This window comes from Miniopterus schreibersii (assembly GCF_964146895.1).
Source record: "Miniopterus schreibersii genome assembly, chromosome: 21".
In the NCBI taxonomy this organism is placed as follows: domain Eukaryota; kingdom Metazoa; phylum Chordata; class Mammalia; order Chiroptera; family Miniopteridae; genus Miniopterus; species Miniopterus schreibersii.
The window spans coordinates 12,796,796-12,824,217 of NC_138123.1; the positions used below are offsets into that span (position 1 = coordinate 12,796,796).

The window sequence follows — 27,422 nt, forward strand, 5'->3', positions numbered from 1 at the left end:
AGATCACTTTTTGACGGAGGAATGTTTTGCAGTGATTACACCGGGCAATTCAAGACTTTTGTGTTGACGGTACCATAACTGGAGAAGAAAGGGGACTCCCTCCTTGGCCCCAGTATGAAAAGTTCATGGCGGGCCAGGGTCAGATGCTAACTCCTTGGACCAGTTATCGCAGCCAAAGAGGTGAGGCCCGTGATTAGCCGAGCGTGCCTCCCTGCTGGTCCCTGTGATGAGGGGGGCGGGCGTGTCTGCTATGAGAAGAGGGGGAGCTGGCGCCGAGCAGACACAACAGTAGCAGGACATGACTGCCTAGTGAAACACACACCGAAAGTCAGGATGACAGAGTGAACGAGGGATGTTAAAAATGCACAGGATTAAAATGAAAACACCAAACAGCTAGTTCATGTAGTCAGGAAACACTGACTGACCGCCTGCTGTTTCTAAGCGCTTTGCTGGGCGGCGGGGGCCTGTGGTGAGAGAGACAATCCTCAACCTCCCCAACCTCCTGTCACACAGCAGCTTCAGGTTGCTCCTGTTACAGATTTCCCAGAGACGTTTGTCCCGATCCTTTCTGGGAAGCAAAGGAACCTCGATTTGTCTCTGACCGTGGCAGTGTCCAGCGGGGCTCTGCGTGTAAGACTCATGCAGAGCTGGTGGGTGCATCGGCTGCTTATTACATATAAAAGCACGGTGCTGACTGGCCCGGGGCCTGTCCCTGAATCGGCTGATTGATGAATTCAGTTGGCAGGATAACTCTCCTGCGTCTATGTGAACTGGCGATTAGAAATAATGAACTCATTCAACCTGGGAGCGTCTGTACTTCACAACACCTTCGTGAGCTTGAGAAATCCAACAAGGGTTTATTTACATGTTTAGTTTTAATCTTCTCTATATTTTCAGTCGAGGTGTAATTTATATACGATGGGCTGTGAGATGTTTACTGACCCCCTCTGCGCCTCTGGGTGGACGGCTCAGCCGGCAGAGGGGAGCGTCTCAGGGCTGGGTGAGGAGACGGAGTGTGTGTGACAGTCCCCTTTCACCCTGTCATCTGTCCTTGAGCCCCAGGCTGCTCCTGGATAGACTGGAAATAATGGTATTGTCCTGCTTGTGGGAGGAAGGTTAACTGTGATGATGGGGTCTGTGAGGTTGAAATATTATTTGTTTCCTTCTTTGTCCCCCCCATCCCCCCCGTACCACACGTTAGAAAACGCTGCGTGAAAAGCAGTGTGGCTGCTTCGGAGTCACCTCCCCGCCCGCAGTTCGCATGCAGAAAAGCAGACTGAGTGGTGGGGCTCCTGGTTCTCTGTTTGGCAGTAAGAAGCTTATTTGCACGTAGCCTGATTTCTTTCAAGCTGCAAAAAATTTCGGAAATCAGGTAACGCAATATATATTAAAACATGCAAATTCTAATGAGGCATTTAAAGCTCGACTGCGCCTCACGTCTTCCGACGGCACACGCTTTTCTCCTCCGTGGTCTGAACTTCGTGACCTCGAGCCTTGTTCTCTGCCTCATTCTGTGTCGCACGACATTGGAGGACATTGAGAACATGAAATTGAGACTCCGCGTGGGCTCTGAAAAAATAGGTTATCTTGACTTCGAGGGTGGATGGAAAAAATGGAAAAGGGAGGAAATGAGACATAAATGGGGTGCTAACGACAAGAGCGAAGAAGAGACTGGAAGAGATTGGGGAGGCTGGTTCTGTCTGGGCCATTTTCCTGTGTGTGTCTGCTGTTCTGTGACCTGTACCCTTGTGGGAGGGCGGGTTAAGGTGCAATTCCCAGAAAGCTGGCTCATCCGTCCATTCAAAACTATCATTCACGAACGTGGCGCCCGTGTCCCTGCGTAATGGCAATGACATGGTGCCGCTGCTGCTTCACGGGCTCCTCGCACTCGGCACGCATCGCCGGACAGCTAATTTGTTTTTATAAACTGTTCAGCCACTTAATTAAATCTTGCATTCTGTCTAATAAAAAATTGACAGCAAATATACCACCAACACATTCTGGACGACAGAGAGTCGCGCCGGAGGGAAACCTTGAGCGGCTGCTTTCCCAGATTCACCGAGCGCCGCAGGCCATCCTCTGCTGCTCCCCGCGCGCTGCGCCTGCTCTCACGGCGCTGTGCGCGGGCATCTGCCGCTCGGGGCGGGGGCCTGTCTCGGGAGGTGATTCGCGACCCGCTTTTTGGAAAGAAGATACCTAGGAAAATTGGAATGTTCCCTGTAAGACTTGGAAACAAAAACCCTGGCTGTTTATAAACGTTTGAAGGTTGACCAAAGTCTTCAGTTGGAAGGAGGCAGACACCCTGCAGAACCCAGGGGCACTTCATGGGGGTGGGTAGAAGTTACAGGAGGAAATGCTCGCTCTACCCTGGTGCTTGGGGCAGGGGGTCAGGACCAGGAGCCTTGACCTAGTTTTGCACCAGCTCCCCAACTGCCCCGCCTCACTGAACCGTTACTGTGGGTCCTGCACTGGCTCTTTGGTCTTGTTTGTCAATGAGGAAAGGCCAAGGTGGCACATTCCAACCAGAGGCTGAGTGGAGTCGTAAAATAAAGCAGTGAGGCGAGACCACCTCTCTTCTAGTTGCTAGAAGTCTCCGAACCCTACAGCGGAAGGCCTTTCGGTTCTTGTGCCCTGTGAACATGCCCAGCAGACACTCCTGTGGCCCCCTCACCTCATCTGCGTGGGCATCCAGCCTCAGCTTCGATTTCTTGCATTTGTTTCCTGACAGCCGAATCTCTCCATTAAGAAGAAAAAGGACTTGACTTTGTGACATCACCTTTCCCCCAGTACTGTTGTGTAGACTGTGTTTTTCTTACCACCCTCCCTCTGTGAATTCCTGATCACGCCTGCCTCTTAGCCCCGCTGTGCTTGTTGTATGGCCTCCTGCAGCGAATGGCAATATAGACAAGAAAGCCGGGGGGTCACGCTGGGCTCTCGCCTTCCCCTGGACATGGAGCTGTGACGCTTTCAGATTTCATCTCCTAAGTATCTCTTCCATCTGCCCTTAGATCCCATCAGTCTTTGCGGGGACCATCCCACAAGTCTCTGCTTCCTTCTCACCCCCTCTGATTGCTCTTTCACATTGTAGCCAGTCTTCTTTCTATTTAAAAAAAATTATTTTTCTCTTTAAAGTTAAATTTATTGGGGTGACATTGGTTAATAAAATTATATAGGTTTCAAGTATACAATTCTATGATACGCATATTGCATTTTGTGCCCACCACCCAAGGTCAAACGTTCTTCCATCACCATATATTTGACCCCCTGACCCTTTACTACCCCCCTCAGCCCCACAGTCGTCTTTTTAAATGCATATAGGATCACTTTTCCGTTTTACCTCTCTCCATGGCTGACATTCCAGGATCAATGTAAACCTGGCCTGTAATAACACTGCCTGGCCCCGGCCCTTGCCTCGCCTCCAACACCACTTCTTGCCACTCCTTTTCCACCCAAGTAACTCTCTCTCTAGTCCTTCGGTGGCCTGGAGCCGGTGTGCCGCTTCCTGTTCGATTTTCACCTCTGCCTGTACCCATCACTTCCTTCCCTTCAGATCCTACTCGGCCGTCAAGTCTTGGCTCCAGTGTCCCCCCCATTGGGTGCTCTACACGTCTCCCGGTCCTCAGGCATGTCATGTTTTAATACAGCTGGTGGCTGTCCAGTTGGCTCAACTGTGAGCTGCTCAGGGGAGAGAAAGAGACCCTGTCTAATTTTAACTTTACCCCCCACACCTGGTGTAGTTCCTGGCCAAAGCACTCTCAAGAAAAGGTTGTTGGATGAACAAATGTTCAAATTACATCTCATCTACAAATGGGAATGGGTGTCACTGTTACCATGTTATTAATAGTCGAAGATTCTACAAACAATAGAACCCTAAAGTATTAGTGCCTTTCAGATCACCCCAGTTGAAAACTCGGCAAAGTCCGGCTCTGTCATTCACTAGCTGTGTACTGGGCACGTTACGTAATCTTTCCAGGCTTCAATTTTCCCATCTGTAAAATGGGCTAATACAGTTGTTTTGAGAATGAAATGAGAATATGCAAAATGTCTGGGTTATATTCAATGCCGAATGGATGTCAGTGGTTACAGTGATAATCACCAGTAAAATATTTAGATGTTATGAGTCTATGTAGTTAGTTGTTTTTTAAAAAACATATCTTTATTGATTTCAAACAGAGGAAGGGAGGGGGAGAGAGAGAGATAGAAACATCAATGATAAAAGAGACATTGATCAGCTGCCTCCTGCATGTTCCCTGCGGGGGTCCATCCTGCAACTTGGACATGTGCCCCACCGGGAATCGAACCTTGATCGTTTGGATCATAGGTCGACGCTCAACCACTGAGCTACACCGGTGGGGCTCTAGATAGCCTTTTAAACCTGCTGTCTTTGTGTTTTCTGTCCAGACTTGTTTGCAAACAGGTTATTGTCATCGCAGAAGCTAGAACACCCTGAAGTTCCTGATCTAATGCCTCTTGAGAGGAGATGGAAACCAGACAGCCCACAGCAGAGGGATATTTTACTATTTCACAGCAGACAAACAAAGTTATTTTCAGTCACGGCAGTGTATTGGGTGGAATGACCTTCATCAGTTGATGACAGTGATGTAGCAAAAGGGACAGTTTTCCGTTTGACCTTTATACAGTGTGCCAGCCTGTCTCCCAACATGAGATAAGTTACCGGTGACAGGCCTAATGGAACACGGACCCGACAGCAGCTTATTGTCTGGAAGGAGACAGGCACCGAAGCAGGCCCGTGAGCCACAGAGCGTGGTGACTGTCGTGTCCCCAACAGTGGCTAAAAATGACCACTACCTAAGTCACTGCCAGAACATTTAGCGTAATTAGCGTAATTAGTTCCTCTGGGAGTTTGTCTTTAAATGAGATTTGCTTGTAATGAATTTTAGTGCCATGGACTTGGTTACTCTGCACGGACCAGCTATGTTCTTTCTACTTGCCCGCTTTTTTTCCCCGCACTTCTTGCCCAAACATCACGGGATGCTTTCATCTCATCATTTCTGTGGCTTCATTTTGCCTTTCCTGACATGTTACTACTTCCCTTTAGTTTTCTACCATCGAGTGATTCTCCCTCGAGGCCTTTCTCCCTGAGGCTAACGTGTGAACTGCAAGTTTCGGGCAGCGAGGTTCTGGGCAGCAGGGAGGGGTGGAAGCGCTGGGCTCCGCCTGGCAGGGTGGGTGCTCCCGAGGACCAGTTGACTCGGATTGTAGCCCTGGTTAGGTGCTAACTGCATGATAACCACAGGCCACTGACTTTACCTCTCTAGGAAGCAAGCAGATTGATGACATGGTTTATTTGGAGTGGATGGCAGCTGTTGGTCCCAATCATGAAAATTAAACATGGAAAGTGGGCATTTCATTCTGGAGCTTTCCCAGAGCCGGGTCTGTTGTGATGTGAGGAGTCGAATCTTCATCTGCTAAATGGGTACAGCAACGTCCGCCCTGTCCACCTCGCTGGGCCCATGTGGAAGCAAAGGGAGTGATCGGTACCTACGCCAGCACGTTAGCCAAGCCTGCTTCTACTTAGAGACTGTGGATAACAGCTTCTGCTTTTTCATATTTTCTATCAGACAAATGAAAAAAAGAGAAAAAATGTTTTTTAAGAGAGAAAATCAGAAGAAATTAAAAAATGCTCTGGGAGGTTAGAAATCTAATAACACCCCCAGGAGCATAGCTGAGGATTTGGCCTCACGTGGCATCCAAGTACATCTGGCTGACATGAATGTTTTATGCAGATCTCTGGGATCAGAAATTCAGGGCACCTCTGAAATATGTACCTGTCTCCCTCAAAGTAGTGTTTCGCTTAACAGCCTTAACCACTGAGATGTTCACTTACGTCACCTGAACTTCAGACAGCAACAGAAACTTGGCGACTTGGTGCTGGCAGTATTTCAGCCCCTGAACATTTCGACTCTGTGTATTTTCGTCACAATGCCGGGAGGCTGTGGTTCTCAGACTGTGCGCTGAGGGGGTCTTTGGGTGCCAAGGGGGGCCTGGGAAGAGAGCACCGTCCAGAGAACCAGAGAGCCTCGGCCTTTATTGGTTGTCAGTCCTCCTGTAATATTGCATCTCAGAAAGGGTGCCATTGCCAAAAAGCGCAGACCAAACCCAACCCAACCCAACCCAACCCAACCCAACCCAACCCAACCCAACCCAACCCAAGAAGTAAACAAAAATACTGGAAAAGCATTGCCGGAAGGAGTCGGAAATGAAGCCTCACAAACGCTGAAACTTTGCGGAGAGGAAGGAAGAGGCTTCTTCTCAATCCAGGCAGCTTTTTCATACTCAATGGAAGCTTGACCTTCGAGTGTCCGCATCACAGGAGCTAGTGGTGCTCGGGCCGTAGGACCGTGGCCTTGACTGCTGGGCCCGCCTGGAGGATGGAATTGCTCAGAGCGCTCTGCTGCAAAACAGACACTCCCGGTGCCCACGCGGCATAGGCGCTTCTGATGAGCTTGTGTGCGTGTGGCTTCCAGCTGCTTCACGGCCCAGGCGGTCATTCTGTGTCCCTTCCACTTAGAGCCGTTCATTTTCTTCTTGGCAGCTGGAACCAATTGCTTTGGATCCACCGTGCAAGCCGCAAACACCCAGGACCAGACTCCTGTTAATGAGTGTCCCAAAATCTAAACATACAGAGCCAGCCATTACGCCTTTTGACATAATGAAAATAAAAAGAAGACTTAGGTGGAAGAATAGGCTCATTTAGGATAAGGGTGGCATCTTGCTTCTCTCTCTCTCTCTGTCTTCTCTCTCTCCTTTCAGAATAGCAGATTCTGGTCCTGGGCTTGAGAAACGTCACTTGGCATTTCTGTCCACCCTCAGACTTCTCCCACTGAAGTCTGTATCCCCTAAAATGGCATGAAAAACCACTATATTGTTCAACATCTGTTTGAAAAATTAGATTTTTGTAGGAAAAACACCCACCCAAAAGTGAATAGAAAAATGTGCTATGATTAATGTTGGTTATGGGAATTAAACTTTTGGGCCCTTTAAGCACCAGTTCTCCCCTGGGTGGCAGTCTGTGCTAACGGCAGGCAGAACATCTGGGCAGGAAGTCGCTGGTCCTGCAAGTTCAGTTTCGCAACATGGACAGTCTTCCCCCTTCTTTTCCAGAAATGTCACTGTGAAGTCAGACACACTGGCTGTGGCCTTACTGTTTTTATGGAACTTATTTCTGGCCCTGTTGAGGGAGAGTCATTCCTTCTGTGCAGTCTCCCACTTACGTCGAAGGTTAATCTCCTTACAGCCTGCCTGTTGTCTCAGACTTCTCTGACAGTCGGTCCCGAGCACACGTTTAAAGGTGTCGATCCCATTCTGGTTGATAACTTTATGGTTTATAGTCTCCGGTGGTGTCTGTCTCATCAGTCCGATTATTACAGCCTCAGCCTTTGCTTCGTGTTCTTCTCAGACGCCGCCTCCCTGGGACCCGCCGGGGTGGGGAAGGGCAAGAAATGAGGTTTCATCATCTCCTCTCCTCCCTCCCTCTTTTGGGGGTTGTGGGCTGGGCTATATCTGAGGTACTTCAATTGCCTGGTGGCAGGTTTGTTGTACCCAGTGCTAATGTCTGGACAATTAATGCTCTCGGTCAGTGGCTTTCCTTTTCCGACAGTGACCACAGTGAGAAATACGCCACAGCCCTATACATCAGTGATTTCCAACCGGTGAGCCGCAAGGATTTGTAAGACATGCAGTACCTGGCTGTTTAGTCAGGGCCACTGACCTCGTTTCCCTTAGATTGTCAAATAAAAAAACGACAACAGCCAGCACAATAGCTGTCTGGTGTAAATGAATCAAAATCATACCTATTTTTTTTTTATCAGATCAGCAAAATTTTTGAACAGTTCTGTTCTGGTCCTTCAGATGATTTGAATGCTCCGTGGGGCTGGGGCCTGTGCTGCTGGCCTGGCTTGTGTCCTGGGAGGCCAGGGCCCCCTGCCTGCCCGCCCGGCTCCTTGGGAAACCTAGAAATCCCAGGGTCTTCAGGAGGTAGCAGGGCTCCAGGGAGAGTGTCTCCTTTTCCCAACTTCCAGGGCTTCTGACCATGGTTGAAGGGGCACCAGAGTAGCCTGTGGGCTCTGGAGCTCTGCAGATATTTAGCCCCAGACAAGATGCAGTTTCCCCTTCTTTCAGACATTTCCACATTCCAGGTGGTTTTTCCAAGGCCCTGGGGCTGGGAGAGAGAAAGAGTGCATGGGACTTCTGCCTCCTGCCCTGAAGGAGTCCATGCAGTGCCTTGAGCCCTATTTTACCCCAAAGACAGTCTTTTCCTCTCTTTAGTCTTCTGTGTACAGACCCAGGGCAGACTTTTCTGGAATTCTTTCTCTATGGCAGGATAGCTGCCAGGAGGTAATAACTTCACCATGGCCGGGCTGTGACTTCACCATGGCCGAGCTGTGACTTCACCATGGCCGGGCTGTGACTTCACCACGGCCGGGCTGTGACTTCACCACGGCCGGGCTGTGACTTCACCATGGCGAGGCTGTGACTTCATGCCATGTGGAACCACACAGGGTTTTCAGTTGGCCCTACAAAGGGCCAAGGTGCTGCTCGCATTGCTTTCTGTGACTGTTGCATTCCTGCCCCAGGAAGATGCCCCCACTAACTGCGTCTGATTGCTAAATGCTGCCTGGTATCTAAGGACCCCGGGAGGATTCTTCTAACGCTAGTCCTGCAGAGCCTTCTAGATCATTTCGCTCCTCCACATACAGAGGCAGGGTCTGCCGTTTGCAGCGTGCTAACATGTTGTTCTTTATTACTCACTCGTATCGTTGGCTGCTGTTCTCTGATTTCTCTATTAGCATCCCCTTTGAATCGAAGGTCACTGTTTTATTTGTATCATGGTGCTTCAGCCAAAAGAAAACAGCTTAATTCTACTTTGTTCCAAGGAACTAATATTCTAGCATGCTTTATTTCTTCTGATTGGATTCCCTCCTAATTGGAATGGCTCAGCTACTGGAAATAATTTATTTAATCATCTTAGATTTTTGAAATATGCCATTTTGCTGAGATCCCTTTATGACAAAGAATTTAAGCTATTCATGGTGGCACGTCGTTAGCCAGAGACCAGTTTAGTACAACCCCCCCCACTGGCACTGAGCATTGCACTGCTGCGTCCTATTTATTTGTCCCCCCACTGGCACTGCTGAGTTCTATTTATTTGTCCATTGCAGAAAATGATGTATGCATCAGTGTGGTTCGCGTTATATATATTTTATTTTATTTATTTATTTTTTTTATATTTTTATATATCTTTATTGATTTCAGAGAGAGGAAAGGAGAGGGGGAGAGAGAGATAGAAACATCAATGATGAGAGAGTCATTGATCGAGCCCATGACCTGGGCATGTGCCCTGACTGGGAATCGAACCCCGATCTCCTGGATCCTAGGTCAACGCTCAACCGCTGAGCCATGCCTGGCTGAGCGCATTATATATATTTTAAAATAATGACAACAGTGGTCGCTCAACAGTGCACTCCTAATATCCTGAATTTCATTAGAGATGAATACAGGGTGGGGGAAAGTAGGGTTAAGGTTGTGAGTATGCAAAACAGTTTATTCTTTATTAATTGTTGTATTATTTTCTATATGAACAACTGTAAACCTACTTTTGCCCTACCCTGTATGTTAAAAGATGTTCTACAAAAAAACCCCCACCATGAAGTCTTAAGAGATTATAGGTTGCAGCAATGACTCTTAAAAGAGTGAGAGCCTGGTGGTTTCTGAGCACTGACAAGCAGATGTGTCCAGTTAATTTTTTCTGAAAATACCCGCAGAGCAAATTACTCATGAAAAGTCTGTTCACAGGAACTAATTGAATGCCATGTCCAGTTGCATAGTGAAAACTGCATGCCACGATTGCCAACAGAGAGAGATGATGAATAGGCATTGGGGTTCTTTCATTTGAATGATTTCTAAAAGTACCCCACTGCCCATAGTATGTTCCATGTCCGAGAGGCACATCAGTCTATTAAATGGTCCCAAACCTTTTACCATGGAGAGAAAGGAGCCGTGAAGGAGAAGCTCACCGTGGGTTTTCAGTGGTGTCATTCTGCAGAGGTCCAGGAAGCATTTAAGTTACATCGTTGTTGGCCAGAAATTTCCCATTGCCTTGTTGGTATAGACATCCTGCAAACATGCTTCAGATCAAATATCCTACTGAAGTATTTCAAAGGAAACCCACAGATGTGTATTAGGAACAAGGCTAAATGCTGAGTGGGCAGGTGTCACGGTTACTATCCCTTGTCTTCCAGCATTTTTATCTCCCCCAGAGGTTTGTTTCCTTTCTCTACCGTAACCAAAGGGACTTCTCAGTCGTCTTTACCACGTTGGCGAGCTTGAAGTACTACATTTCTAGAAAGCCTCTTTGTTGCACCCTGGAACTATCTATGACCCAGGAGACCAAGCTTACCCTAAGCAGCTTAGCTTTAGGAATTAGAGGAAACTAAACCTCCATTTTTATGCAGAAATCAAACAGCGGCAGAAATAATCAGCATGCTGTTTGAAAATAGAATCCGTTTCTAAATACTAAACAGCTCAAGATTTTACAGCTGACTTTATAAGAAGGGAAATAGAGAGAACGTCACCCACATCACGCTAACTGATAGTCTAACCCCTTAGTTCTGCCCAGGCTGCTGTTTTGTTCTTGTTTTTCTATCACATTTGTAACCATCAAGTACAGGTAATATGCACATATAATTTTTTATTGTTTTTCTCTTGTAATATTAAAACCTTTCCCCACTGTCTTTTCTAATTGTTTTTTGGCTTGCTCCATACCATTCCATGAGTGGATATGCCATAACTTATTTAACCATTCCCCTGGAATTGCATTTGAGGCTCTTCCCACTTGTGTGAGCTTTTGCATGTTTGTTTTGGCTGCTGGATGCTTTCTGTGAGAAAGAGGTGGGCTAAGTGGCAGATGGGCTGATGGGGCTGTTCCCACGTGTACAGAACACTCAGGTATGTATTTCAGGAAGCGGCGTACACCACAGGATGTGACCTTCCTCGGAGAACACGGGGTTTGGAGTCAGACAGACCTGGGTTTTATTTCTGATTCCACATAGGTCTGTGACTAACCTAGAAGCATTAATTTCTTAAGCTTTCCATGAGCCTCAGTCTTTTGATCTGCAAAGTGTGCATAGCTGTGCCTCCCTCATGAGGTCACGGTGAGGATGAATGAAGGGGACACCAGGGGAGCAGAATGGCTTCTCAGAAGCATCATAAAAAAGCCCAGAAAAAGCAAAGGTTCAAATTCCGACTTTGCTACTTACATTGCGAGGCCTTGGGCTAGTTATTTAAATTCTCTGCACTTTAGTTTCTGTATTTTTATCCCTACTCTACAAGTTATTCTGAAGCTCAGAAAAAATGCATATATAGTGTTGGGCATAAAATCGATGCTCAAAAATGAGCATTATGCTTGAAGTCTTTGGTGTCCCAGTGGCGGCTGATTTTTATGATAATGAGGCCAACAAATTCCACTGTTCTGATGTGTCAGAGACGAGCTCGGTCACGCTCACATTAGCCTGAACTGCATTTTATTACAGCCTGACTTTTGTAAACTGGTCATCTTCGCATGATGGGCATGGTAATGAGGAATTATTAGAATATTCAGCTCTCAATGAATAGCATATCTTTGACATTATGTAAAAACCAAGGAAAAATGACTTATGAAGACATTGATTACCTCTTCATGTTAAAGGGCTCCTTAGGATGGAGAGGCTGCACAGCCAAGACTACGGTTTACTCCATATAATCTATCATTCCCCCCGATAGAGCAAGGTGGTGGGAATCGAATTTATTCGGCGGGATGTCTTTATGTATGAAGATTTCTTGCTGCTCTGTAAATGCTTATTTATTCACAGGTGTAGAAAGTGCTTTTCTTTCATTCTGTTTCTATAGTGTACCCCAGGTAACAGGCGCTCAGTACCGATGTGCTGAGGAAAAACAGATGAGCACTGACCCTCTAGTTAAACATTAATATGTAATAGTAGCATCAGACACACATTTCCTTGATCCAGAACGCGATGAGATGGTGGTTAGCATTTTTATTGCTGAGGTCCTGGAGGCAAGGCATGTTGGACACATACATTGACTATATAGCCTCAATTAGAATGTATTACCCAATGAACAGTCATGCTTAGTGCTTGGTGATGTCTTCCACGGTAAACTTTGCGCTTGTTTGTATGTTTTTACTCTTCAGCTATGTTTACAAATGCAATCAAAATTTCCAACATTACTGCTGTCTGTCAGTCAGATGATCTGTCTGTCAGCCTCCTTTATTCAGTGTCTGCTGTGCAGCAGTGTCTGCGATCCCAGCTTCCAATCTCGAGCTATAGACCCAAATCAGGGTTAACAGTGTCTGCAGAAAGCTCGCCGAGGTTTAAGGGAAAGGAAAAGCCAGAGGAAGCAAGTTAGGATTCCTCTGCCCCTGGGTCAAATAGAGCAATAGGAGGATTCACACGAATGAAGGGACCTGCAAGTCAGACGCACAGTGTTTAATAGCAATGTGGTGATTTCTTTATAATCTTTAACAACTATTTGTTTTGAAATAATTTTCCACTTACAGAAAAGTTGCAAGTTAGGCCTAAGAACTTGTGTATCTCCCTCCCTCTGATGCCCCACTGGGTACACATGTCCGTTACCATCAAGCCCTGTCCTAACCATGTGAGAGCAGCTGCAGATGTGATGCACAAGGACACTCCCACATGCCACCAACCTGCTGCTTCCCCAATCAAGAAATCAGCATTGAAGTGCCACTTCTAGCCTGTGTACAGACCCATTCGCATGTCACCAGCCATCCCAACGCTGTCCTTCCCTCTTGTCTGGTGCGGGGACGCACGTTGCACGTAGTCGTCACGTCTCTTTGGTCTCCTCCAGCTTAGCTTTGATTTTCAACTTGATGAGTTTTACGTTTTTATATTCATGCAGTTGCTAGTGACAAGGATTGAAAGTGGCTGATGAAAATATACAAAACAGACAGATTGAGGGCATCTAAACTTGAGTTTAGTTGGGCTCCTCTTGTGCATTCTCACCCTGAGCCGGGCAGCATCCCCATCAGTCCCTAACCAATGATGAGCATGGAGACGCTGTCCCTCTCTCATGGACACAGGGGCCCTTGGACAAGTGGAGACAGCATAGGGCACCTGTGCAGGGAAAGCCCGAGGGTGCTTCAGGAGCACAGAGACCAGGGACCCCGGAGGGTGGCCAGGGCCCGGGAAGGGACTGAGCTGAAGCAAGAGGAGGACTTGCCTGGGAGTTTCTGGGAGAGGGAACAGCAGACCCCCCTGCTCGGCTCGTGCTAACTTCATTCTGGTAGCTCAGGCAGGAAACACTGGAGTCACCCTTGACCTCTGCCTTCTCCCGAGCCCTGTGTCCATAACCTTGTGGCTGGTCTCTAGGCTTCTGCCCTTTATGGTGTCTTCCCAGCAGAGCACTTGGGTTTCCCTGCTGAACATGAGCCGATCATGTCACTGCCCTGCTCCAGACCCTCCAGTGGGGCCCATCTGCCTCGGGGTAAACGCCGGAGTCCTTTCAGTGGCCATGCCCACCGGGTTCATCACCCTGGCCGCGAGCCCCTCTGCCTGGGCATCTAATTAGTGATGGGGTGTAATTTGGGGAAACCTGTAGAATGTACCAGCCAGAGGTGGTGCTGGCATATGAGTGGAACCCCGGCAGCTGATAGCCATTCGAGGGGCCGGAGTAGGAGATGCTTTAAAAACCAGAGATGATATAAACTGTAAGATCCATGGTGGCCATCCTAGTGCGCTTTTCAAATCATGGGATAGAAACAACCTGAGATAGCCATACTTTGAAGGTGGGCTGCTCCCTAGAACATAGCTAATCACAGATATTTCCTGGGGGAATTTATGTTTTCCTTGGGATTCCTGGTGAGTATGACTTGTGGCGGCCAGTGTCTCATTTCCAGTGTTTTATTTTGTTGGATCAGCTTGTGTTCTCAGGACTTACCCCCCAGCAGTGGGAGGGTACAGCTGAGAATGCGGCCGGCAGCGGAGGGGGGCCAGACGGGGTCTAACTGCCCTGTGGACACTCGGAGGCAGGACCTAATGGTCCTGCTGATAAGAGCCAGTCCTTTTGGGCGCCTGCAGAGTACCAGGCATGACGCTAAGTGCTTCGCATAGATATCTCAGTTAATCCTCAGAAGACCCTGTGATGTAGATACTGTTGTTAGCCCGGGTTCTACAGATTAGCAAACGGGAGCTGAGAGTGGTTGTAACTTGAAGGTCAGACAGCTGGTGGCAGAGCCGAGGTTCAGACCCCACTTTGTCTTAATCCCCATGTAATTGCCTTCAGCACTATATTATGACGGCATTAGTGTTATTGTAACGCACACAGGTAAGGGCTTTATTGCTTTTCACTGAAGTTTTTTTTAGTTTTTTAAATCCTTACCCGAGGATATTTTTTCCATTGCTTTTTAGAGTGAGTGGAAGGGGGGGGAGAGAGAGATATAGATGTGAGAGAGACACATTGATTGGTTGCCTCCTGCAAATGCCCCAACTGGGGCCGGGGATTGAGCCTGCAGCTGAGGTACGTGCCCTTGACTAGAATCGAACCTGTGACCCTTCAGTCCTGACCCGAAATCCAACTGTGATCTCCTGGTTCGTGGGTCAACGCTCAACCACTGAGCCATGCCAGCCAGGCTAAGGAAACATTCTTAAGATGAACACTTGGACACTAATTTTTTTCAGCTGATTATATAGAACTCATCAAAATTAGCAGGTTTTCTCCCAAACAGTCATTATGGTTTTAAAAATAATTGATATTAAGTATCCTTCTCTGTGATGGTCATAATAATGGCCATGACATAAATATATAAACTGTACCCTCCGATTGCAAGAAAAATGAAAGGTAGGAGGGCTGTATGGTCAGTAGAAAGATAGGAGATTCTTAAAAGCACCAACTGAGAGATGGAGGTTCTGGCCTAGAAACCAGTGACCTCTGTATTTTGTCGTCAAGGTGGATGTTGACTGGCAGTGGAGCTCAGGGACCCTGGATTGCCTGTTTTCCGTCTCATGGTTAGTTATTCCTCTCTTTCTCTTCATTTTGGGTTTCTAGCTGAGACGCTGAAACAAAGATTGGAAGACCTGGAGAAAGAGAAAAGCAGCCTGCACTTCCAGCTCCCTTCGCGGCAGCCGGTCCTCAGCAGCCTTCTGGTCTACCTGGGAGCGCAGGCCGAGGCCGCCCTGCACCTGGCTGCTCAGCAGTGAGTACTTGGGGTGCCCCCCCCTCCCCCCCCCGTCTGCCTCTCTCAGCTCCCAGGCAGTGAAGAGCTGGGAGGGGCTGGCTGGAGAGACCTGACTCTCTACTTAATTCCTCCCGTCGTTTGTTCTTTGGGCCATTTTTAGTCTCTGCTGCTGTGTTGTGTTTCTGTTTCTTTTACAAACACTGCATAACAGTTACTAAGTGCTTTTAAAAGTAACTCAATTAAAAAATTTTTTATTGGGATAAAATATACATAACATAAAATTTACCATTTTAACCATATTAAGAGTACAGTCAGTGACATTAAGTAGATGACACTGTTGTGCGACCATCACCCCCATCATCTCCGGAACGCTTATCTTCCCAGCTGAAACTCTGTCCTAGCAAACAGGGACTCCCCTCCCCTCCCTCCCCCACCCCCTGGCAACCACCCCACTCTACCTTCTGTCTCTGTGAATTTCACCCCTCTAGGTACCCTCATGGCAATGCCTTAGCTCTCTAATGTGTCGCCTGGATGATCGCAGCGGTCTCCTTCCTGGTATTCCTGATTCCCGTGATTCCCCCCATTCACCTTCCACGGTGCCACCAGTGGAAATAACATGTCACACTCAAGGGCTCTCTTTGCTTTCAGGATGAGATCTGTGCTGCTTAGCATGACATCATAGCTTTTCCCACCCAGCTCCTGCCCAGCTTTCCAGCAGCCCAGAATTTAACGAGCCACCTCCAACACCTGCAGTCCACACATGCTGAAGCATTGCAAGTTACCTACATGCTCTGAATGTTTCTAAATTCTATGATCTTGCACACAGCCCACTGCTGTCACCACCATTCTTGTGTAGCCTTGACCATAAGTCACACTGTTTCCCCCTTGAGTTACTGGAGCACCTCGAATTACATCTCCCCTGTCTTGGGTCTTAAGTAAATCTGTTTCCTCGAATATCTGTCTACCCTGAAAGACTACAAGATCCTCGAGGACAAGGCTGTATTGTATTTACTTTTTCTGCCTAGAGACTAGAACAGTGGCTGGCTCATAAGTATTCCATGGATACTCATTGAATGAATGAGTGTGATACATATGTGTTTAGGTGGACAAAGGTGTGTGTGAATGTCCATTGAGGGAGAGAGGGAGAGAGAGAGAAGCTTCACTCCACTGTGTTCAGTTGCTGGAGAGAAAAGGCTCCTTCAGCCTTTCTTCTGACCCCTCAGCTGTCACAGTATCTGGACAGAGCCCTGGACTGGAGGTCAGGAACCTGAGTTCCAGTCCTATCCCTTCCACTAGCCCCTATAATGACCCGGTGTAGTTTCCTAACTTCTGCCCATTTCACTCCTCTCATCAGAAAACGAGAGGGTTGAGTGAGATCGCCGTTAGCCAAACTCGTTATTTATGTATTATCTTGGCTTTTCTTTTGCGTTATTAACACAGTTAGAATTACCCCAAATCAACTTCTTTCCTACATTTTTCTAATGCATATTAACCTTACATAGTTATTAATAATTTTTTGAAAATTGTCTTTCGGATGCCGAATGCCCATCTAGCCTGTGACATTTGTCATCAACAGGGTTGTCTGGATTTGTAGGGTCCCCCCTAACCCCGGGGGCTGTGCCTGCAGTTTTCACAGCGGCCACCGGGGGGACTTGGTGCTGGGCTGGAGCTCACAGAAGCCCGGAGCCTGGGCGGGAAGGTTTCCCCCAGGCCAGGGGCTCCCGAGTCACGGGGGAACAGGATGCTTTCCAATGAACGGTACTTCCTTTGTGGAAATAAGATAGTCGTATTGACTTGGCAAATTTTCAACGAATTAATAACACAAATAAGTGTCTCCTAACCTTTTGGGATCAAGTATTTCTTTGAGAACCTGGTGAAAGCTGCAGAGTTCTGTCACCAAACCACAGGTGCACAGACTCACAAGCGGGTGCGTGCAGTTTCGGGGCACGCCCCGATCCGCCCCCTCTCCAGGGGCCTTCAGATCTCAGGTTAACGAAATTTCCTTTAGAATAAGATTGAAGGAAATGTGATCACCCATGTACAGTCAGGTACTTCAGTTTTAATTTTTACTGTCACTGTGTTCATCATAACCCCTGTTTAATTCAACTTTCTGAAAAGCAGTATAATTCCCTGAGGCTTGGGGAGGAGACCACCCTGAATCACACCCAGTTTGTTCGGGTCCTCCCTGCAGCCCAGGGAGTTTTAGCTGCTGCCTTCGTGGGTTAACAGGCTCCTTCAGTAGCGGATACAGGTGCTCTCAGTAACGCATGGGGGTCACTGGGGTGCCTCGACTCAGTGGGTAACCATGCAGCATGGTTTGTCTCTTCTCCAGTCTCCACTGTGCCATTGAACACATCTCTACTTCTTCTGTCTTTCACTTTTTGTTGAATGTATTGGGGCGACACTGGTTAGCAAAATTATACCGGTTTCAGGTACACAGTTCTACAACACATCATCCGTACACTGTATGGTGTCCATCTGTCACCATTTATTGCCCCGATACCTTTTCCCCCTTCCTCCCTCCCCCCATCTCTCCTACTTCTTCTTCTTTTTTTTAAAAAATATATCTTTATTGATTTTAGACAGAGGAAGGGAGAGGGGGAGAGAGAGAGAGAGAGAGAGAGAGAGAGGGAGAGAAACATCAATGATGAGAGAGTCATTGATTGAGCCCGAAACCCGGGCATGTGCCCTGACCTGGAATTGAACCCCGATTGCCTGGATCCTAGGCTGGCACTCAACCGCTGAGCCACGCCCGGCCGGGCTCTTCTACTTCTTTATGATATCTTGAGCGGATAAGAGAAATGTCTGGGTCATTTTCAGTTACTGCTGTTCATTCATCCGGTCCAGGAATGTCAATTATACACTCAATTCAAACCTTTCCCTGTCTGGTGTCTGTAATCCTCTCCCTGCTGGTCACTGCTGCCTCCCTGGCTACTAGAGGCTGGGAACCCCCAGTATGTAGGTGTTGACACACTTGCTCTCTTATGGGACTCATGTGTAGGTTCCCCAGTGGACACCACGGGGCCTCCCGCTGCCCAGATCCCAGTGAAAATGAAGCATCCTCCACTCACGTGGGAAGCCACCACTTTTCACATAAACTCAGCCTCTTTCTGTGGGGTCCCCTTGCCCAATGACACACTTGCTGTGAGGATAACTCTTGTGATCAAGAACCCAAACTTGATTTATGAGAAGCTCACCTGTCTTTGCCACAGTGAATAGTGGGCGACCAGGCTGCCCATTAGAGACCCTCTCTCTCCTCCATGGCTCTCCAGTTCCTTTATCCAGAAGGTTCCTAGTAGGACTGAGTCCCAGTCGCCCATCTGGTGATTATCACATTAGTGCTCCGCTTATTGACTTTTCCTCTTTCGTGCTCCCTCACTCTTAGTTTTGTTGTAATTACTTCTCCAAAAAAGCAGCACCGACTCAGATCCTTGTCTCAGATGTTGCTATTAAGAGAACCCAAACTTAGCCCTGGCTGGTTTAGTTCAGTGGTTAGAGTGTCGGCCCGCGGACTGAGGAGTCCCCTGTTCAATTCCAGCCAAGGGCATGTACCTCGGTTGCAGGCTTGGCCCCGGTCAGGCGTGTGCGGTGTGTCTCTCACATTGATGTTTCTCTCTCTGCCTCTCTTCCACTCTTTCTGAAAAGCAATGGAAAAAATATCCTCTGGTGAGGATTTAAAAAAAAAAAAGAAGAAAAAAAAAAGAGAACCCAAACTTGGCTGGAGAATCAGATGCCAGTCTTCCATCTTGCAGGGCACTCCCTGTCTTTTGACCGAGTCTAGTGGATTTCCTTTCTTTCTTTTAAAAAAAAAAAAAATTTATTGATTTTAGAGAGAGGAAAGGAAGAGGGAGAGAGAGAGGATAAAAACATTGATGAGAGAGAGACATTGATCGGCTGCCTCCTGCACGCTCTCTACTGGGGATCGAGCCCACAACTCGGGCATGTGCCCTGACCAGGAATCGAACAGGGGACCTCTTGGTTCATGGGTCGACGCTCAACCACTGAGCTATACCAGCTGGGCGATTTCCTCTCATTTGGTTTGAGTGGAGAGCATATTCCCTCTTTGTCCCCTCCTCCCATGGCCGGGGAAGGGCGGGGAGAACACCTCTCAGGAAGATTTCTCCTCCTGCACGGCCAGTGGGGCTGTGTGTTGAGAGCGATGGGTGACTGTGGTAGCATTGCCTGTGCAGCCCCTGGAGATTCGGAATGGGGGCGTTTAGGCCTGTGCCCTTCTAATTCTGGAGCAACGGGAAGATTCCACCTCGATGTCCTGCTCCAATCAAAAGAGAGTTATTTTTCCCCTTCTCCTAAGAGAGGGGTTTGGCTTATTTTTACATGTATGACTATAATTTTCTCATTAATTCTTTGCATTTCTCTGACTATATCTCCCACGTGGTTTCCCCGTATGCACAGTAAAATCGGTCGTATGTACAACCTAAATTATGTGTGTGCAAAATGTTCTTTATTAAAGGCCCTTTCCCAATGGACAACTTAAAACACAAGTAAACAAAACACAGGCGAGTTTAAAAACAAAGACAACAATGGTTTCCAGTGGGGCTTGTCAAGGTGGAACCTGGCCAAGCGTTTCCTGCGCACATACTTTCTCTCCGATGGGAACAGAAGAGAGAAATGTTGTGCAGCGCATGAAGCTTCTGGACTGAGTCCTTTTCCCTCCGGTTGGTTCTTCCTCTGTTCCCTTTGAAACATGTGGTTCCTTATTTCCATTTAATTGTCATGTTGGGAACATTGTGCCATAGAATTCAGTGACAGTCAGCTCTAAGTTTACAGATGATATGAAGATACACTGTATAAAGACTGGAAAATGATGTTTCAGACATTTTACCAGAGATAAAAAATGATTTGGCATAAAAATGATCGTTATTACCAGCAAACCGGGGTATGTTTCTGAATCAGAGCTTGAGGTGGAGTTCGTGTCCCAGTCCCACGAGGCTCGCTGCTGACCCTTGTCGTCGCCTCCAGACGAGAAGGGAGGAAGGGAAATGGAGAGAAATAAGTAGAGGCAAGCCGCAGAGGGCTCCTCAGACTTGTTTCAGAATTAGTGGATTATACATGGAAGTTTCCAGAAAGGCCTCCCACGTCGCTCTTTTCGCTCAGATTCACCTGACGTGTGCCCTGAAGCCAGCTGGTTGGGCACAGCTGTTATAAACCCCATAAATATGCCTGTGTCCCCTCGCAGGGTGGTCACTTCTGTGTATAAAACAGCGACGCCCAGTTTCCCGAGGAGTATGACTTTTACTCCATTCTTCTTACTTTTCGGACCCAAATCATACGTATAAAGGCAGGACTGCAGTGACCTATATCACGCCTGGCAGTTTTACAGTGTTAGATTGTGCGCTCCGAGAGGCCTCCGTAATTTGTGACTGTTGGATGAGAAAGCTGTTTCTAGATTTAAAACACACTTATGGCCATCTTCTCAGAGGGAGAGATGGAGACACGTAAGTCACACGACATGAATTTGATAGAGCGGCCGCCAGCAGGGAACAGCCATTAGCAAAGGTTTTCAGAAGGGCCCACTCACCTCCTGCTGCAGGTTTTCTTCGCTGTGACAGTGAGAGCATGGGCCTTGCAAGTTTGGGTCCTTTCCTTGACTGGAAAACTGACTTTTCTCGCACAATGAGGCCTGGCGTTTGGGTCTGGGAAAGGGCCCCCTCTGTTATTCACAGCGACTGCCACGAGCCACTTGCATGGATGTCCTGGCAGGTGGATTGCCTGGCCTGCCCTCTGCCTGGCTGGCATTCTCCAGGTGCTTCCGAAGGTGGCCCTCTGAGCAGAGGATGGGTGCTGAAGGTCCCCGGGGAGGAGGTGGTGATGTGGGTGCATCACAGGCACACGCTCATGTGCCACCAGGCTCAGGAAGCTCTGACACCCAGTTGGTGTTTCAGTCTTTTCTTGGCGTGACTTGAGCTCACAAACGTCACGTGGCACGTGCTCTCCCTGGGATGGAAAATGGTCCCCTGTGCAACTTGGAGCTCAGTCGTTTTCAGGGCTGTGGGATCTTATTTTACAAATGACTGGAAGAAAAGACAGAAGTAGAAAGGCCAGGGTTTTTCCAGCAGTGGGCAGCCCCAGGTGGGGGCCTGTGTGCCACCTCGGGTCTAAGCCTGGGGTCCGAGACACCCCGAGTCCCCGGCCCCCTGAGTGCTGCTATAACATCCCACCCTCCTGCTTTAATTTTTGCTCCAGGGATGTGCTTGCTTTACATACTGATTAGTTTACAGCAGCACCGCTAATTTGCACTGACACTGGGGATTACAAGTTGAGAACATTAAATATAAAGGGAACAGCACTGTCAAAGGAAGAGGAAGCAGGGCTCAGAGGACAGAAGGTCGGAAAGATGGAAACAGGTCCCTTGCTTCATTACTGAGCTGCCACGTGTCCTGGGGCGTCGCTTAGCCACCTGTGGATGGCTTTCTGTACCCGAGTCAAAGCCTGAGAGACAGACGGAGGAGTTTTGGTTAATCACAGGGGCTTTCCTGGTGGATTAAGTAATGAATGTGATTAACCATAATAGGGAGAATTCCCAGTTCCCCACCTGTAGCTCCTCTTAGCTAATTTCAATTAGATGTTGATTTCCTTCAACAGCTCCCATCCCGACCCAGATGGTATCTATTTAGGAAATTCAGGAAACTTAATATTTGCATAAGCAGAGCAAACTGGGAAATAAATTTGTGCAAAGAAGTGATCTCATGCAATAGAGAGCTGAATATAAACGAGTTCTGGATTTTCTAGGACCTGGATTCATTAAATCATTCAACAAATATTTGCTAAGGTCCTGCTCAGTGGAGACAACATCATGAGATGGCCCAGCCTCTCTCCTCCAGAGTGAGGGGCTGTATGAACAGGCAAGACCCAGGGGTGGAGAAGGGAGCGTATCCAGTTCCCACAGACGTCAATAGAGGAAGATGGTTCCGCTCCAGAGATGTCCTCTTCTGATACACCAAAAGATCCTCAGAAACTGTCTATATTTTATAAAATCAAAAGTATATTTTTTGCATTCAGTATTATTTTGTATTAGTCTCAGGTGTACAGCACAGTGGTTAGACAATCATATACTTTACAAAGTGATCCCCCTGGTATTTCCAGTACCCACCTGGCCCCATACTTAGTTATTACAATATTATTGACTCTATTCCCTGTGCTGTACTTACATCCCCGTGACTGTTCTGTAACTGCCAATTTGTTGTCAAGCCCTTCACCTTTTTCACCCAGCCCCCCCCCAACCAACCCCCTCCCATCTGGCAACGATCAATCTGTTCTCTGCATCTATGAGTTTGTTTCTGTTTAGTTTGTTCATTTATTTTGTTTTTTACGTTCCAGATGTAAGTGAAATTATAGGGTATTTGTGTTTCTCGGTCTGACTTATTTCACTTAGCGTAATACCCTCGAGGTCCATCCACGCTGTTTCAGATGGTAAGATTTCATTCCTTTTTATGGCTGAGCAATATTCCATTACATACACGTACCCCAGCTTTTTTATGCAGCCTCCTGTTGATGGGCACTTGGGTTGCCTCCATGTCTTGGCTATTGTAAAGGACGCTGCAATGAACACAGAGGTGCATTTTTCCTTTCAAATTAGTGTTTTGGATTTCTTCGGATAAATACCGAGAAGTGGAATCGCTGGGCCACGAGGCAGTTCCATTTTTAACTTGTTGAGGAACTTCCATTCGGAAACATTCCATCTATAATCTTTGTCACCCTGTACAGGTCAGTGTGCCCACTGGACCTGAGCACAGCGCTCATTGCCCAGTGTAAGCATTGCGACAGGAGGGACGGTAAGCAGCGGGCAAGAGGGCCTGCGCAAGTCGGTGCTCGGTGGTCATTTGTTGAATAAATTGCAGCCATTTTCACGTCACCACCCTCCTCCCCATCTTAAACATGAGGCGGGTGAGGCTCAGAGAGGTTTGGTAAGTCCAAGGACACACAGCTGGGACAAGGAGGAACTGCGGCTGGAGCTGTGGCTGTTTCCTCCCGCTGGTGCCCAGCCCTGCCCGCCGCTCTCAGCTGCCCCTGCTGAGCACAGAGCCAGGGACTTAGCGGGTGCAGCGCACAGGCCGGGAAGCAGGGGAAACCGTTTACAATCCTGCGGGGACCCGAGTGGCTGCGGAATCAGCCGCACGCATCACTGCCCCTCACCTCTTGACTGCCCTGCGTGGCGAGGCGCCCATCCCTTCACCTCCCTGACACGGTTCCCTCACTGATAAACCTGCAGCGCTGAGCTCTTCCCCTTGGGCCTGCGCTGAGAAGCGAGTGCGGTGAAAATGAGTGTCAGGTGCACAGTAAATGCTCAGTTCATGCGCGTTTACTCGACTGTTGTCAGTGTCAGTGTAAAATGTTTCCCGTTACTATTGTTCTTTGCCGTGAAGCACGTGGAACAGAGAGTAACAGCCCTTCAATTTCTAAAGTGTGGGATGTTGCAGCGAGTAAGCATTTTTAAGACGATTCAGAGAAACCCAGGAATCCGGGCCAGGCTCCTTTTCCTGTGGCTGCTGCTCTAACTTAGAAAAGCCAAGCGACGTATTTTCTACCATGGTTTCTAAAAATATTAGGGCTGCTTCACTGAAGCGCGTGGTGAGGGTTTAGGACGTGGGAGGGCGGCTTCCACCGTTCAGCTCCTACGGTGGTGGTTCGAGCCTGGGTGGAGCATTTACCCGCGGCCTGCATCTTCCCGTTGGTGAGTTGTCCCCCGCGCTGTGCAGGACCCACATCTGTTTACGGCTGTGTCCCTAGCACCCAAGCGCAGGCCGTGGCACATAGTAGGTGAGCTTAATAATCTTTTTCCTTTTTCTGAATGAATGAAGGAAGGAAGGAAGGAAATGGGTTAGAAGTGAAAGGAGATGAACAAAGCACAACATATATTAGGGTCAGCCACTCATTTTCTTTTCTGAGAAATGTGGAGGTGGTGAGACCCTGCAAGTGTGCAAATGAGAAGGGGCAGTGCTGGGCTTCTGCTGACGAGCCCTGAGGTGTGGCAGCCGAGGTCCGGCTGTGTGCCAGGAGCTTCCTTCGGGGGAGGAGGGCATGGGTTTAGCTCATGCCTCAGACCGTCGGAAGCTATCGATACCTGCTCTCTGCAGAGAAGATGCCCTTGACCATCAACATATGGGTGGGGTTTATTTCCAACACAGACATGTCTATTTTGTCCAAGGGCTATAACAGGCTGGTTGTGTTAGAATATTTGAGTAAATCGTGCAGCTGCTTAGTGTATGTGGTAGAAAACATTTTTATTACAGTTATAGAAACAGTACTTGCTCAGAAAACTTAGAAAATAAAAGGTGGGCCCAAAGAAGTCATCCCACACCCAGAGATAAGAAGTGATAGGATTGGCGGATACCTTTCTATCTTCTGTTTTACACATGATATTTTTATAATAGTTATAATATACATATTACTATAATACCTGCTTTAAAAATAGCAATATATAGCTCTGTCGCAGTGTGGCTCAGTTGGTTGGGTGTCATCCTGTGCACCGAGGGATTGCCGGTTCGATTCCCGCTCAGGGCACGTGCCCGGGTTGTGGGCTCAATCCCCGGTGGGGGGCGTGCAGGAGGCAGGTGATCGATGTTTTGTGTTCTCACATCGATGTGTCTCTCTCTTCCTATCCCTAAAAAATCAATTAAAAAAATAGCAATGTATAGTGAGCATTTTCCATGCCTTTATAGTTTCTTTGACCCAATTTTAGTGGCTGTGCTGTCCTCAGGGTGGCTGCACCACGGTCTACTGCTCTCATCCTCATTTTGGGCCAAAATTGCAGTGTTTTCAGTTTCTGGGCACTGCGGAAAAATGTGGTATTTTTGTACCTAATCTTTGTGCACATCTATGATTATTTATATACAATGAATTTTTAAAAGTGGGACTGTAAGATCCAAAGTTGTACTATATTTTAAGTCTAATTCTTATTACCCATGTTCACCAAGGAGTTATGGTTTATGAAAACTTACCAGTTTGTTAGGTGAAAAGTGATATTTTATGTTGCTTGAATTTGCACTTAAAGCCATTTTTGATGACAAAAGAGGGTTATAAATTAACCTTTGTAATCCCTTTTTAAGAAACTTCTGATAGATGAGCTCATCTCTCCTTGACTTGATAGAACTCTTGAAACTATCAAGATTTTCCTTTTTCTGTCACATCAGTGATATTTTCCTCAACTTACCGAATGCCTTTTAGCTTCAGCTGCGGTGTTTTCTTACACGTGGTTTCCTTGAATTATTGACATAGTTTTGTTTAGGGCACAGTTTTTTGAGCTAACTGCGTGGAGTTAGAAATCAAATATCCGAAGGATGAATTTGTCATCCTTGGATGATGATTATCTGGAAAACTTCTGTAAAGCAGCTCACCAGCTCTGGGCTGGACCTTGTCTCATCCGCATGGCTTTAACCAAACATGCCAACTCCTGTGAGAATGGGAGAAAGAGCCAAACGGATTTTAAGTGGCTTTGACAGTTTTTAAGCGAAACCTTTCTGAGAAGCTCCAACCCCAGCATCTGCATGTCAGCCAGGCCTCTTTTTATTCTGCACAACTCGGTCAGCCCTGGAACCTGGCTCTGTCTGGATGGTAAAGGCAGTGCTGTCCAGTAAAATATAATGCAAGCCACGAACATGATCTTAAATTACCTAGTAGCCACATTAAAAAAAAAAAAGCATTAAAGAATATATTTAATTCAACTCAATATATCCAAAATATTATTCCAACATGTAATGAATGTAAAAATATCAATGAGGTATTTTGCACTCTGTTTGCTTACAAAATCTTTAAAATCTGGTGTTTTTCATGATCGGCAGGTGCAGTATAGCGTGCTGGTTCTGCGAAAAGCAAAAGTCCCAACAGATGGTTAATTAAAACGGAGACTTACTTTAGGGACCTCTCCCTATGACCTTCCTAAAATGAGAACAGCTGGGGCCACTTTGTGAAATCTCTCCCTTGGCATTCTTGTGGCCCCGAGGGCTCGGCTTCTCCGGATTGTACCAACGTGCATGTTTCCTTTGAAGGGCGGGCGGCGAGGACACCCAGGCCCTGCTCACAGTGGAGCCCAGTGCTCAGGACAACCTGTGCGCGTCCATCGCCAGGCGAGACTGGCTTCTTCAGGAAAAGCAGCAGCTGCAGGTAAGCGGGTGAAGAACCCTCAAGACCCAGGAGGCACTTTTCTTACCCACTTGGGCCAAATGCAGCGAAGTGGCTATTGCTTGAGTAGCGATTAGCGCTTGGCTGTCCACCGTGAGTACCAGGGGCAGGGGCGGTGGAGATGACAGCGGGCTCGTAGGAGTCTCATTACAAACGAGGGGCTGCCACTCAGCCGCCTTTGTGCCTGTTCGATATCCCTCATTACCTCTGAGTGTGCTTCCCCGCCTGCCGGGCCAATTTGTCACCTCTTATCATCTTGACCTTTAGAAGGTGCTTTTCGAGGCAGAAAGAAATCATGAAATTCCTGTCGAGCTGGACTGCGAGTAGCAGTTGTTAGGAGGTGGACTTGTGAGTATGGACGGGGCCAAGCAGATGTGCCTGGGAATGACAGGCAGGCGTCACGTGGGTGGCCTGAGCAGTGGATGGGTCACCAGGGCCTGGAAATCTAGTGGAAACACTGAGCTAAATCGGGGCGGCGGGGGCCGGCAATCAGGAGCTCTGGAAGTTGATAGGCCGCCGCAGAGTCAGGGACCCTGGCAGCTGAATCTCCACCTGCTGGAGCCTGGAGGCTTGAGGCAGGAATGGGGAGCAGTGAGGAAACATGGATCTGGAAAGAGCATAGGGCTTTAACACCCAGGTCTGAACCCCCGCTTGGGCTCCTAGTAGCGGAATGGACTTAGACAAGTTCATGGGAGCTTGGGCAAGTTACTGGACACCCCCCTCCCCACCCTCTCATGCAGAGCATTCTTGTTGTCCGAGTTTGCCCATTCAGGTGCCTACAAGGGGGCACAGGAAGCAGAAGTCATCACAATTGGAAAAGGTTTTCCAATACACTGAGCACTTATATATTCAGTGAGCGTCATTGCAAAGGGTGGACAGCTGGCCGGCCATGTGAGACCTGGGTTTTGGCTTATGCACCAATGAAAGGTCAGCATAGTTCAGGCGATGTCACTGAATTCAGAAATGATTCTTGCCCCGGGGACTTAGTGTTTGAAGAGCGTTCTCGGCAGAGCTCTGGGGGAAGGTTGATCTTCCCTTACTCAGCAGGTGTTTATTGAGTGCCTACCATGTG

General features: G+C 47.8%; 1 protein-coding gene across 1 annotated transcript in view; it reads left to right on the forward strand.

The window, feature by feature from the left end:
• Positions 1 to 27,422, forward strand: part of DISC1 (DISC1 scaffold protein) — a 237,291-nt gene that overhangs the window by 52,626 nt on the left and 157,243 nt on the right. The window contains exons 4-5 of the mRNA XM_081123969.1: positions 15,082 to 15,229; positions 26,218 to 26,332. Coding sequence (XP_080980095.1) covers positions 15,082 to 15,229; positions 26,218 to 26,332 — 263 coding nt within the window. The remainder of the gene's footprint in view (positions 1 to 15,081; positions 15,230 to 26,217; positions 26,333 to 27,422) is intronic.